General features: G+C 38.1%; 2 protein-coding genes across 3 annotated transcripts in view; both read right to left on the reverse strand.

Annotated features, from left to right (window-relative positions):
- Nucleotides 1-844: 844 nt before the first annotated feature.
- Nucleotides 845-2319, reverse strand: sowahab (sosondowah ankyrin repeat domain family member Ab). The gene has a single exon (XM_084429374.1). The coding sequence runs from the start codon at nucleotides 2259-2261 to the stop codon at nucleotides 903-905; it is 1359 nt and encodes a 452-aa protein (XP_084285500.1). The 5' UTR covers nucleotides 2262-2319; the 3' UTR covers nucleotides 845-902.
- A 1944-nt stretch (nucleotides 2320-4263) lies between these two features.
- Nucleotides 4264-14538, reverse strand: part of atp7a (ATPase copper transporting alpha) — a 28385-nt gene continuing 18110 nt past the window's right edge. For both annotated transcript variants that reach the window (XM_084430342.1, XM_084430341.1), the window contains exons 16-23: nucleotides 14322-14504; nucleotides 11884-12094; nucleotides 11088-11234; nucleotides 9638-9780; nucleotides 9354-9557; nucleotides 8781-8898; nucleotides 7919-8021; nucleotides 4264-5768 (exon numbers count right to left, since the gene is read on the reverse strand). In XM_084430342.1, the coding sequence (XP_084286468.1) occupies nucleotides 5495-5768; nucleotides 7919-8021; nucleotides 8781-8898; nucleotides 9354-9557; nucleotides 9638-9780; nucleotides 11088-11234; nucleotides 11884-12094; nucleotides 14322-14504 (1383 nt within the window). In that variant the 3' untranslated portion in view covers nucleotides 4264-5494. The remainder of the gene's footprint in view (nucleotides 5769-7918; nucleotides 8022-8780; nucleotides 8899-9353; nucleotides 9558-9637; nucleotides 9781-11087; nucleotides 11235-11883; nucleotides 12095-14321; nucleotides 14505-14538) is intronic.

Genomic DNA, 14538 nt, shown 5'->3' on the forward strand with positions numbered 1-14538 from the left:
ACTTATTTTTTTTAATTACGCATTAAGTTTATTTACGTAATTAAGGCAATGGGTTTCCTCGCTTTTTAATGTTTTTTTTTTTTTTTAAGTCAACTGATCACTTTTTACAGTGTAATAGTCAATAGTGATTCACAATAGATTAAAAAATATCGTAATAAAAGTTGTTCCCTTCTTTTCAGCATTAATTAAGGGAAGTACAACTAGTACCATGACATAAGCCTACTTCACAATTTGATAATCATGTTCACACTAAGGTAATTATACCTTTAAAGGTTTGTTTGTGTTTTTTTGCTGTAATAGTAGGCTAATGATCATTTTTGAGGAATTTTATATTTTTTTTTATAATGAAATTATATTTTGAGTTAGGCTATATATTTTTTGGTTACACTTTATTGTGATGGTCCCCTTAGACAGTCTGTTGACTATAAGTAACGTTGCACCTGCATGTCTACTTACTCTCATTAGAGTGTTAGTAGAGTATTAGTAGACTGGTAGAGTTTGAATAAGTTAACATGTACTTGCAAAGTTACTTATAGTCAGTAGAATATCTGTTGGAGGAGCATCATGATAAAGAGTTAGCAGACATTAAGCTGACATTCTACTAATACTCTACTGAGAGTTAGTAGACTTAGGTGCAACATTACTTAGTCAACAGAATGTATAAAAGGGGACCATTGAAATAAAGTGTCTTTCAAATTTTTGGTAAAGAGACCTGAACATGTTCAGCTGTGTTAGTATCTTAAATTAATTTTCTTACTAACCTCATTAACAAATATAATTATCAGTAGAGTGCACAGCTGCCACTGTATAATTACCAATAAAATGAATACCACGTATTAAACACAATAAAGTTGTGAGGCGTTATCTTTCAAGTACGGATATTTCAGTGTAACAACTTGCGATTAAGTGCAATGTTCTTTCTCTCTAATGAAATGAAAGCTTGGCCGACGTCTGCATTTCTCTTTATGTCCAGCGACGTGGGGTTGAAATAGTTTACTCAGAGTGTTGAATCCTTTATGGAGGTCTGACAGGCTTTGATGATCCTTCAAATCATTTCGAGCATCCTGCTGCAGACAGCGAGGGTCTCCGAGCATCTTTCTGATCTCAGCTGACACATCTTGGCTCAGATGATGGTAGGGTTTTTTCCCACTGTTATCCCGTATGTTAGTGCTGGCACCATATTCACGCACCAGCAGCGAACACACACGTTCACGGCTGTGAATGGCAGCAATGTGGAGAGGTGTATACCCGTCATAAGACTTGGCATTAACGTCGATCCCTGCACCACTCTGTCTTGAAAGATCAATGACTTTACACACCATTTCGCCGTTTCCGCTTTTAGCAGCCCAATGCAGGATTGTGAATCCAGACATGAAATTCCTCTTCTCTGCCAGCTGAGGGTCTTGCAGCAGGAGGCTGTGGATTTGACGCCAACCTCCTGTTGCTGATTTCACAAGCCACTGATGCTTCAATGATCCCAAAGGAATTCCATCAGAGTCTTTAGCCTCATTATTACCACCAGGTTTGGTGATTTTGCTACACCTTCGCAGTTGTGGAGAGCCCTGTGCCTCCAGCTCCTTTCGTTTGACTCTCAGAGACCTGTATGGAAAACCTTCTCCAGCCACACTACAGCTCTGATACGCATTTGCCTTGACTTTAATGGCTCGCTCAGCTGTAGAAGGTGGAGGTTCGGCATCAGCTGTTTGTGTTTTGAGGAATGTTTTGCCCGTTTCGTCATTTTGCAACTCACATCGTGGATTTGGTGGAGATTTTATGGCCACAAGAGCGAAAACGGATCCTGTTTTGCCACTTCCAGCATCACTTGTCACACTGAGCACTGTTGCTGTCAAACAGTCAGGTATCTCAGCATCATTTCCACTTGTACTGCTACTACTCACAGTTTGGATGGCGCAATGACAGTAATTGTTATTAATAATATCCACATTCTCTATTTCACTGGAATCACGCGCGGGGTTACTACTACACGGCGATTTTAAGTCAAATAAACTGTTATTCGGTGTAATTGTTTCACCTGTGAGTCCTTGGTACTTTTTCTTCACAGCCACGTACTTTACATCATCGACTTGTTTAACCACGGCGACGTTGTTGACCAGTCGTTTGAAAAGGTCTCTGTTTTGTTTCTTTTCCGCGGTGTCGCTGGAGTTTATAAGTCCTTTGAACTTGCTCACAAGCTCCGAGTTTTTCACTTTTCCCCCGTGCTCCAATAAAAAGGTTAAGATCATATCTTGAGTCAAAGCCATTTCCCTGCCGCTGTATTTTTTTTAGTAGATTAATATGTGAGATGTAACAACAACAACCTGCTGTTTCCGGTTATCCTTCTCTTCTCCAAGACCAGCACACGAGCGCGCGATGAGTGAAGGATGCGGCGCGTGCACGGCGGAGGGTAGCGGAGTGCACGCGCAAAAGTGTGCATCTGGTGAACAAACGTATCTAATAACACATTAACTGTTATGCAACACTAAAAATAATTCCTAAATAACAAAAACAATCAACGACGTCTTACATGCGCAGGCCGCAGGGAGGGAGTTCGCATGTCATCTTCTGTTTAGTTAATTTGCTCTGGTAGGCTACCATTTTCACAAGTAGTAGGTTTAAGTGGTCGTATACATTTAGTGCTAATTTGGTAGGAAACTAAATTTCGTTGTTTTTTTTTTACACAATTTGTTTTATTCTGTTAATTTGTTTATTTATCTAGACTATTTATTTTTTAAGATCTACAGAATCAACATAACATGCTTCTAATAAAAAAAAAAAATAATAATAAAAAAAAAGATTTATCTTTGTAAACTACTGGAATCAAAAGCAGCATGATGGACGCTGGTTTTACAAAAATAAAAATGTAGGTCGGATGGTCTCCATAACAGACAGGCCTACCTATTGAATATATTTATGTTGAAAAGGTTAACTGTTAACATAACACCAATTTAAAAATAACTAAAAATAACACGAATGATTTTTTTTTATTTTTTTTATAAAACAGTAGGAACATGTTAAAGACAAACGACATTATAAAGTTGAATGTTGAATGAAACAACTTTCATATTGAGGATTGGAGGGAGACGGACTTGATACTAGCGTGTGATTTTCTCACTCAAACCACTGCCTGCGCTGCTTCTGTTCTGATTGCTTTTGGGGAAAACTGCACATGAATGCTAGGTCTGTTTCCTTCGTAAAAATAAAAAGCATATTAGCAAAAAAAAGAGGTAGTAAACGGTGCGTGTTTGCGCTCCGGAGAAAATCAAATTATTCCATTTACGTGTTTTCACAGCGGTGAGCACTGTAGCCAATCGCAGACAAGTTTGTTGATTTCTTGAACGCAATGGCCAATCACAGGTGTTTAAGTTAGAATCCCCTCACCGCTCGATTTTTTGTCCAGTGCTGAGTTTTGCCAAAAGTATTACCTAATTTACCCCCTTTTTTATAAATAAATAAAAACTAGTGATGCAAGAAAATATATATTTCTATCAATATTCATGAGAAATTCTATTTGAATGTATCAATAAATGAAATTTATAAGAACATATATTAGAATTACCATTGACTTGAAACTCAAAACTCACGACTGCTTAAATGTAAGAAACCTAAAACGAAACATCAATATTACTCTGAAATATATATAAAAAACAAATTCTTAAGGTGCGATCGCATTAGCAACATTTTACATTTTGTTGTCAAAAAGATTTGTCTCCCTAAATGTGTAGCGATGTATGAAGCATTTTCAATCCAAGTGAACATGAGCAATTTAGAAGTAAAGTAAAGCCTAATATTTACATCTGATAATCTCTTAAATATCAGTCAGAAATGGCATGCATCTTCACTCCAGCTTCTTTGGCAATTTTCTTGTTTCATTCCTTGAATTGTTTGTTACACTCATCACAATGGTGATGCTGATATGTGAAGGAGTAATTTTTTTTGTAGCTCATCGTTCTTCACTAATTCTAAAAAAATGATGTTTGTTTTCTAATTCAACAAGTATACATTAGTCAGACCTAGACACATTTAGTCTTCATGTGTTTCTAGAGCAAAAGCTCACAGACCAAAAAAAAAGTCTAAAAGAGGGTTTGCAAAAGAAAGTCAACATTTAACTTTGCAGCAAACTATTGATGAAAAAGGAGATTCAAGTTGTTAATCATAATTTTTCCATATGAATGTAAACGTTTATGCAAGTCGTGGGAAAGTGCACATTTGTATCTAAATCAACAATCCTCTCACACTGGAAAAAGGACTTGAATGAATGTTAGCTAATTGAAAAGTGTCTTTATTTAAAGAATATGATGCAAAACCACAATAAAAATTGTCCAAGACCACATTTAGTGAAACAATCAACAGCAAAATGTCAGGATGTTTACACTGTCACTCCAACTTGGACACATTTTGCAAAAACAAGCAACAACTAATCATTACTTACTAATGAGTGCACTCGTTTCGTTTGAACACTGCATCGCTTAATTGACCTCGAATAATACAGTAACAAAACTTCCACTGGATAACGTTTTCTACATTTTGGATGATTTTCTAAACATTTCAAAAGCTCAAAATGTTGAAGTCAGTAATGTATTTCAGTAACCTGATTCAGGTTGTGCAGAGACATTTCATGGTTATGTATCTGTTGAGGGCTTTAATGCACAAACGGCTGTATACAGTCGTGCTCCGCTCATTAAATGTCAGTCTCAGTTCACACAGAGCACTGGGTTTTAAAATAAAGTGAAACCAAAAAAAAAAAAAAAAAAAAACACATTTAAAAGCTAAATTTGACAAGAGCAAGTGCACATTTAAATATAGCAAAGGCAGCTAAAGTGATACAAACAATTTGCTGAACATTGAAAATGAATATGCTGAACATCTTACAGAGGCTTATAATGGTTAAAATAGCATTTTCTTGGTTATTAATTTGTGGCCCCATCATTCCTGATTGTAACCGATCCCTCTGAGAAACAGAAATGCTGCTTTCTTTGGAATGTACTGCATCTCAAAACTCAGTCAGGGATACTATGTGCAGCCAAAACGGCCTTAGAAAAGTAGAGTTCATTTGTTCGCTTTTTAAAGAAATCTTCACATTCCTTCATGTCCGACAAAAAGTACATAAAATACTATAAATAAATGATGCAATAAATATCCCCTTAATCATTGCCATAAAACAAAATAAATCACTCTAAAATGGTCATTTCCACAAAAATAAAATGGATTTAAAACTTGAAGACAATCAGCAGTGTAGTTGATTTTACTTGTATGGATTGTCGTCGTAAATTTTATCAAACTCAATGTAAACACTAACAGCATGTCAGAAAGCCTCTACAATAGCGATGTCGAACTGGCCGGACAATCAAAGCTGCGAAGGCTGATTCATGCAGCATCACAGTGAGAGCACAACTGTGGTCTTATTCATGAGGCCCCTCATGAGGCCATTGAATTTGGGCTTTGACACAGATCCTGCTCGTCTACAGGCACTGAGGTAAAGCAAGGCCTGAGACACTCAAACCATCTCCTCCTCGCAGTGAGCGTCTCCCACCAGCAGAGAGTGCTTGTCGGGCTCGCTGAGGGCCATGCTGTTCATGGAGTGTTTGTCGGAGCGGAGCGAGTTGATGGAGGCCCGGCTGTAGTTGACGATGCGGTCGAGCAGGCTGAGTTTGGGTGAGGACCGACGAAGCTCTCCCATGCCGATGTGAACGCTGACGTCCGATAGGCTGCCTTGCTTTCTCACCTCACCCAGTCGTCTTTCCAGCTTCTCAGCGGTGGGTTTAGTGTAACTGCAGAAACGGGAAACGAGTGTCATATCTTAAAGAGGCCTTTTGTTACACCTTTTTACAAAGTCTTGTTGTTTTTGGGCTCTACTAGAATACGTTTTCATGCTTGAATGTTTAAAACGCACATTATTTTCACATATTTTACATTGTTGCAGCACCTCTCTTCCCAGTCTGTCAGTAACTCTCTGTTTAGTTTCTGTCTCTGTGAAGGCCATCCTTCAAAACAGCACAATGTGCTCTGATTGGTCGGCTGGATCATTGGTCAGCTGCTTCAAACGTGTTTCAGAAATGTCTACTACTAACTCAACTCAACCAGGCCTCACCCCCTATATTTTGCATGTGCCTTGGGCTGGAATTACTTAAATGAGGAATATTGTGACATGTTCGTGAAAACTCAAGACCACAATCGAGGCGTTTCAGGGAGTTCAAGAAACAGTGCGCACTGAATAAAGAGGATAACTCCCTTTGGAGTGACTTTTTTTAACTTTGCAGACTTTTTTCATGCTCAAACTGCAAGATTACACACTAAAGAAAGTTGAAAATCTAAAAAAAAAAGCATAATAGGTCCTCTCTAAAATAGGAAAAAAAAATAAATAAATACTGCTGATTAAAGCATTTTCACCAGGAAAATTGGGTTTTCTGAAGTGTTATGTTTTTTAATATGCAAATGAGGCATTATCTTAATAAATATGCACTAGTTTGCATACATTTCCAGAACAGAAATCTGAACATTGAGTAAAGTTAGGTTAAAACTTGGTTTTATTCTTTTTACATACTAAAGTTAAAGGTTTTTACAGAAGGAATTTTTGATATCCCTTCTTATCACTCCATATAGTGCTGCACGATTAATCGTATCGCAATCGCGATGTCAAGCCTACGCAATTATATGACGCAAAATGCTGCGATTTTATATTAAATAAACAAATTAGCGCTGTTAACGCAGCATCTGTTCATTTTTGGCATCCTTTGGCTAGTGTTACATGATCCCGCTCTTATTCATGCGAATGCTTTTAAACCATTCATGCGCGATAAGACAAAAAAAGAACGCGCTGTCAGTGAATGTCCTCCACACACACACACACACACACACACACACACACACACACACACACACACACACACACACACACACACACACACACACACACACACACACACACACACACACACACACACACACACACACACACACACACACACACACACACACACACACACACACACACAGCGCGCCAGTATCAAGTTCTCTTTCGCGGTAGAACGAACAACACACATGTATGCCAAAATGAACGCGCTGCCTGTGACACACAGAAAGACTCGCGCTAATATCGTGCGTGCGCACAAAACAGTATGCCAGAATACAGTTCTCTTTCGAGCTTGAACGAACAATATAAAACACAATTATGCCAAAATGTATTTTTGTCGAGTATCTTCATAACATAAGAGTAGTCTTATGATGAACGTGAAGAGTTGTGACTCGTGAGAGAATGAGGCGTGTGAGGTCCGCGTCTCTGTCAGCAGCGGCTGGTCTTAAAGGGACAGTACACAGTAGCCACTAATTATATCTGTCGCTAAAGTTAATCAAAGAACAAAGGGAACAGAGAAAAACACTCACTGCTCTTGACTAAAGAACTTTTTTCTTTAGGCAGATTATCACTAATCTGTGTGTGCATTTATTTTCCTTGAGAACCAAGCAAGTTGACTCATGAAACCATTTGTTTATTATATCGCAATCGCAATCTTGACCTCTATTATCGCAATATGACATTTTCCCCAAATCGTGCAGCCCTAATCTGGAGTGATAAAACTGTCAACAGACAGGCAATCAGGCAAATTATATATGAACAAAACCCTCTGTAAAAGCCTTCGGAATATAGATGGGAATAAAACTGTAAAGTCTGGTGCAAGCGCTACTGAAGTTAACACTGCATGTGAATATATGCATTGTCATTGAACGCTATATGCGCACATAGAAGAAAAAAAGGACAATGAAATAAACACTTAAGTGTATTTTGGATGTTTTCTTTCAGCTAGTCTAAAACAACAAGTTATGAAAAGCCAAATAGCGCAAAATCTTAAAATTGTGTGCATGTATAAAATGTATATACATTTAAACTAGTTTACAGTCTGGTGTTAATATCTGAGAGGTTTACCATTTCAGTAGAAGTGAGGACAGCACTACAGACACCGATGAGGCAGCCATAGCAGCAGAGCCCATCCAGGGCTGCAGCACCAAACCCACAGGCATAAACACACCTGCAAACAAATCAATAATACACACTTAAACACCCGCTATTAAGATGCGTTTTGGTTAATCGGATCACAAGTGGACGACGCTAAATACAGGTGTAAATGGGGTCTAAAACGCTTTGTGCTTGTCCACTTTCAACCACTTCCAGAGGTAGTCGAAAACACAATAGACCGGATTGCTTTCATAGTGTAAACGCTCATGTGGTCGAATGCGTTCACACAGCCACAAAAGACAGTCTTCTCTCCGCCTACTGACCTAATGCACAAACATTATGGGAATTGCGCTAGACAGACGGGATTTAAACTTTGTCAGCGAAAGACCCAAGTTTGGGTTGAAGACCAAAAAAAAAAAAAAAAAATTGTTCTTTCACCAGTCTTGCGGCTGTCAGAGCAGAAACATAAGCTGATGCTCTATGTATATTTTCCCGTCGTCTCCGGGCGCGTTCTTACGTAAATTGTGCAAGCTTATTTTGTCCATTAGATCAAAAAAGTCCATACATTTACCCATCCATAGACCTTCACCTCGAAGAAATCAGGACATTTTTCAAAGGCTTTTCCTTTTTTGTGAGACCTACTTGGTATGTTTGATAAACTATTATCTAACATAATATTAACCTACAATGAAAAGTAGCTAGTTTTAAACACATCAAATGTCTTCATTTATGAGCGTTTCAGGCCCTGTTTTGTACCCTATTTGAGGAAAGTGCCAATATTACTGAAATACTTGTTTTATCTAGTAGTCTTGTATGGTTTGGTTGCTCTTACCTGCAGCAATGGGAATCCCCACAAGATTGTAGATTAGCGCAAATACAAAGTTGATTCTGATTCTTTTTACGGTCTTCTTAGAAAGGTCGATACTCGCAACAACATCAAGAAGATCATTCTGTTTCGAACAAAGATTTGGCAAAATTAATCACAAAGCCTTCAGCTGAATGCATAAAAATCCAGGGCCAACCAAGATGTTATGTTCATCTGAGCAATATAGGTAACAAACAATATAATGGTAACACAATAAGGTTCATTAGTAAACATTAGTTAATGTATTAACTAACATGAACTAACCATGAGCAATAATCTTTGTTAACGTAAGTTAATAAAAAAAAAACCTGTTCATTGTTTGTTCATGTTAGTGCATTAACTAATGTTAACAAGATTTTAATAATGTATTAGTAAATGTTGAAATTAATATTAACAAAGATGAATAAATGCTGTACAAGTGCAGTTCATTATTAGTTAATGTAACTAATGCAGTTAACTAATGTTCACTAATGAACCTTATTGTAAAGTGTTACCAATATAATGTCAACATATCTAATCAGGCCATTACAGTGTTCATACCCTGATAAGCACCACGTCGGCAGCCTCGATAGCAACATCTGTGCCCGTGCCTATTGCAATGCCAACGTCTGCCATGGCCAGTGCGGGGGAGTCATTCACTCCGTCGCCCACCATGGCCACACGTTTTCCCGCCTGCTGGAGCTGCTTCACTTTCGCCACCTTGTGAGATGGCAAGACCTCTGCGAACACCTTCTTGATGCCCACCTGTAACAAAAAAACGCTGCTAAAATTCGCTGCTGCATGTGTAAGGTTATTATTCAAGGGAATATGAAAGTGTCCTTTACTTGGGCCGCGATAGCTCGAGCTGTTTTGCTGTTGTCCCCAGTCATCAGCACGACCTCCAGCCCCATTGCTGTAAGTGTGTGGACAGCCAGCTCAGCCTCAGGCTTCACGGTGTCCGCTATGGCCACCATGGCACAAAGCTCATCTGAGAATAAAACAGAACAGCACACATCCTCAAAATAAACATTGAGCATTATTTGTTTATTATGTAGTTATATTCAGCTATTCATTTTTGCAAGTAATTAAACGTACACTATGTAATTTTTTTTCGCCGCTAGGGGTCGCTAACCTCTTACAATAACGAAGGCGTAGTTTGATGACGCAACACTTGCTACGAATTATGGATCTTGTCGGCAACGTCAAGCCGACCGATCTAATAATGTTTATGGATGAGTGAATACATCGATGTTTTTATCATGACTGTGATATGAAGCAGGTCGGGATTGCTAAGAGACAGCTATCAGCTCCACACGCGACGCGAGTCCCGCGGATATAAAAGGAATATGGACATTTCATTCTACCGAACTACACACAAGTGCAGAATTACAACTCACAGGTCAGTTTATTAGACAAATTAAACTTGTGAGGTAATTAATTTGGTCTAACATTACACTATCACACTAAACTGCATTTGAATGTGTTGAAATGTATGTGTTAGTTTGTCTATATGAGACTAGCAGTAAGCTAGATCAACATTAGAATAACATACAGATCATATTCTAACATTTTATCATTGTTGAACTATATAACATTGATTAGTTTTATGTAAATGTGCTCACCTGTTTAATAAAGTACATGTAGGAGCGGTCGAAGTCTCGGACGTGGAGCTCTCGTTTATATACTGTCTATGGGAGCTCTCGGCATCTCGAAAACATCGCGCTGATATTGATTCTCGTTTTAGTTCTCCTTTTTTATCCAAAGTCTGCTTGCCATGGTCCATAATGTTTGAACGAAACAACAACAGCTTGCAAATAGACATTGCGAACTACACAGTTGTCCACGTCTGTCGCCTTGGTTACTATCAGAGGGCTCTGGTTGCTATGGCAGTACGAGCGGAAACCAGGGAGAACGCGGATATGACGCCATTGACGGCGACAAAACAGAAACAAAGAAACGGGACGTGTCTTCGAATTAAATTACAAATTTCTCCTGGTTTGAAAGTTGTTGGAAACAGTCGGGATAATGTAAGTACACAACAAAAAAAAAAATAACAGATATAGTGATTTTTGCTATTTTTAAAGCAAAAAAAGTTACATATTGTACCTTTAACCTCCATTCCAATTAAAAACCACATTAAAATGGCGTAACAAACATTTGTTTCTCTTCTGTTGACATATTTACTGTTGTAAATGGAAGGTGTAAAACAACTAACAGCCTTTAAATTAGGCCACAGCCTGTGAAAACTACAGCACGTGCCTGTTCCAGGGACAAAAATAACCCGGTCTCACTCACTGTCCACAGCCACCAGCACTGCAGTGCGTCCTCTCTTCTCGTGCTCCATCATGGCTTCATCAACATCTGCTCGCACCTGCAGCGCGTTCCTCCTCATCCACTCTCTGTTCCCGATCAGCACGGTGTATGAGGACGTCTGTACTACAGCTGAAACAGACAAAATACCCTTACCAGACCATTCAAAGCCAAGACTCTTGTAATTAAACTCTATATATGGAAAACGCCATATATAAGGAAACGCACGCACACACACAACATGTCAGTGTCTTTGTGAGTGAAGTTCAAAGCCTAGTTTACATAAATAATAGTTTAGCATCCAAATACATTGCGAATATAGAAACATTTGAATTCGCGCCAAATGAGTGAGGTTGTCTATGTGAGTATACCCAATGCCAGTTTCTGTTTGAGCTGCGCTTTAAATTCATTTGTTTTGGCTCGCCAGTAAGTACATACTTAGATTTTCCATTCTTGCTGTTACTATTCATTTTAGAGGATTTGTTGTGGAGTGATAGGAACTTAAATAGCTTATAGCTATGTTTATAATGCTTGTATACATTTCGCTTTATTTAGCGGTATTTCACATTATTGCTGAATGTAATAAAATGCGACTTATCTGCTTTTTTTCTGCTCAAAAATGCAATTTTATATGTGTAGCATATTTTTTAACCATGCAGCAAATGTTTTAAAATATCTTGAAGTTACTTGCATTACTTTTTAAAGCATTTAACTGCTTCTTACTGTCGGTTGATGGTTAACCCGTTAATTATGAGCATCCCTACGGTCATGTGACACTCACCGAGTGGCTGTGGGTCCATGATGAGCGGGTGTTCATTGCTGTGGGCTCTGGTATCGCTGATCTGAATCAGGACAGCATTACGCTGGTTCTCCTCACTGTCACTGTCCTCTCTCTTCAGCAAGTTCTCTGTGTTGCTGACCAGACACCTGATCCCACAACCTGGCACAGCTTGAAAATCTGTACAGGTGCCAAGAGACTCCGTACCCAAGTCCTGAACACAGAAGAGCCATTGTGAATCCAAATGCCAAATAAAGACTCGTGCAATTCAGAGCATCGATACGAGAACCGTTTATACTCAATGTAATTACCCCAACACAAGCTGTAGGCTACTTTGAAGGAAGACTCTTATGCACACCAAAATGTCATTGTGAAATATTATTACAATTTAAAAGAACTGTTTTTTATTTGAATATATTGTCAAATGTTATTTATTCCTGTGATCAAAGCTGAATTTTCATCATCATTACTCCAGTCTTCAGTGTCACATGATCCTTCAGAAATTATTCTAATATGATGATCTGCTGCTCAAGAAACATTATTAATGTTGAAAACATATGTGCTGCTTCATATTTTTGTGAAACCTGTGATAATCTTTAAATAGAAATCAAATTCAAAAGAACAGCATTTATTTGAAATAGAAATATTTCGTAACATGTCTTTACTGTCACTTTTGATCAACTGAATGCATTCTTGCTGAAAAAAGTATTCATTTCTTAAAACATTTATTTCTCTTACTGACTGACCTTTTCAAGGATAGTGTAAATCGGTTTAAATATAAAACTTATCCATATATATATATATATATATATATATATATATATATATATGGTATATATATATATGGTATATATATATATGGTATATATATATATATATATATATATATATATATATATATATATATATATATATATATATATATATATATATATACACACACACACTATATATAAACTTTTGGTATGTTTCACATCTAATGCAGACACTTTTCGGAAAGGACAATTATGGCTTAAAAATTTACTGTAATTTTTTAATAAAAAGATCAATAAAATGTGCTTATTTAAAGCTGCACAAAAGAAAATATTTTATTATTAACAATAAACTTCATGTCATTTGACAACAGTTTGAAAATTAAAATGATCTTTGACATAGTTTTACATACATAGCTATATGATTTTATTAACACACTATAATACAAATTCAATTGTTTTCGTAAATGATGCTGTACGACTATTGCATATTATTATATTTTAATTTAATGTCTAACTTAAAGGGACACTTCACCCATTTGCATTAAGCTTTGTATTGTTAGAAACCCAGTCATATATTATAATAAACGTGGATTTTTCATAAATTTTTCCCTGAGATGGGAGAAATAAGGATTTAAGTGTTTTACTTCCTGCTTATTATGACGTAAAAATCATCATTTTGCGTCATAATAAGCAGGAAGTCACATTTCATTGAAAAGTGTAGAGACTACAAACACTAGCTCCTCATTATTCCAGGGGGCGGGACCTGCTCACGCTACAGGCCTATTACAGATCAGTGGGTGGGACTTCACTTTCTGAAACTAAAAGCAATATCCTCCATCTTGTTTGGAAGCTAAGCTAACAGGCACTGTGGAGCAAGCTGTGAAGATATGACAATAGCGGAGGGTAACGTTACTCAATATGATGTAGAAGAAGAGGATTTCAGAAGTCTGATGCTTGAATCAGGTGTTTGTGGCTACCTTTACAAGCCGCATAGCGAAGAGCAGCCGAGGCAGAAGACCTGCCTGTCGCGGACGAGAAGCCCAGACTGGCTCGAGCTGGGGGCGGACTGGTGGCGCCGGTGATCTCACTATGCAACTACGAACCGCTACGAACACAGAGATAGAGTCCGTCTGCTGCAAAGAATTTAAACGATGCCAATTTCTCCTGGACGAAATCTCTGAATCAGACGAGGACACGGACGTTTGTGTTGTGAACCATCCTAGTTTCGCACCGCATCTGACTGAACATCCCGGTAACGTAACCATGCAATAATTCACCACTTCGAAAGAAATACAAATGAGGAGTAATTCATTAATGAGTTCGCCAACTAACTAACGTTAGACATTTTGTGTGAAATGAATTTCAAGCTCCGGTGGTAGCTAGCCTTATGGACGGATGAGTGATTCATATGCTGTTCTGGATTAGTGGGAGTGGCTTGCGCAGCTGTGCAATGTGGTGCATTGTGGGAGTTGTTGTCTTTCATACAAATGCGTCCTGAAGTTACTTTCTTTCTTTCCTCGGTCAAGAAGGCACCAAATTCAAAATTTATTTTACATTTCGACTACATATATGACCCACTTTCAATAAAGATCAATGTTCCCATGGGTGAAATGCTCCTTTAATGTAACTTATAAACCCCACCACAGGCTGTAAGTAAAGCAACAACACACAGAAAGTCAAACGGACCTGTTTGCAATATTTGGTGATGGCAGAACCCAGCGGATGTTCACTGTTATTCTCAGCGGTGCCAATGATCGCCAACAGTCTGGAGCGTGGCATCCGATTCCCTTCTGCCAGCATCTTCACCTGGACCACTTTGGGAGCTCCATATGTAATGGTGCCGGTTTTATCAAACACCACAGATTGAATCTAAAAGCGCAGACAGATTTTGAAAAAAATTCTC

The sequence above is a fragment of the Rutilus rutilus genome (assembly GCF_951802725.1).
Source record: "Rutilus rutilus genome assembly, chromosome: 14".
NCBI classification, from domain to species: Eukaryota; Metazoa; Chordata; class Actinopteri; order Cypriniformes; family Leuciscidae; genus Rutilus; species Rutilus rutilus.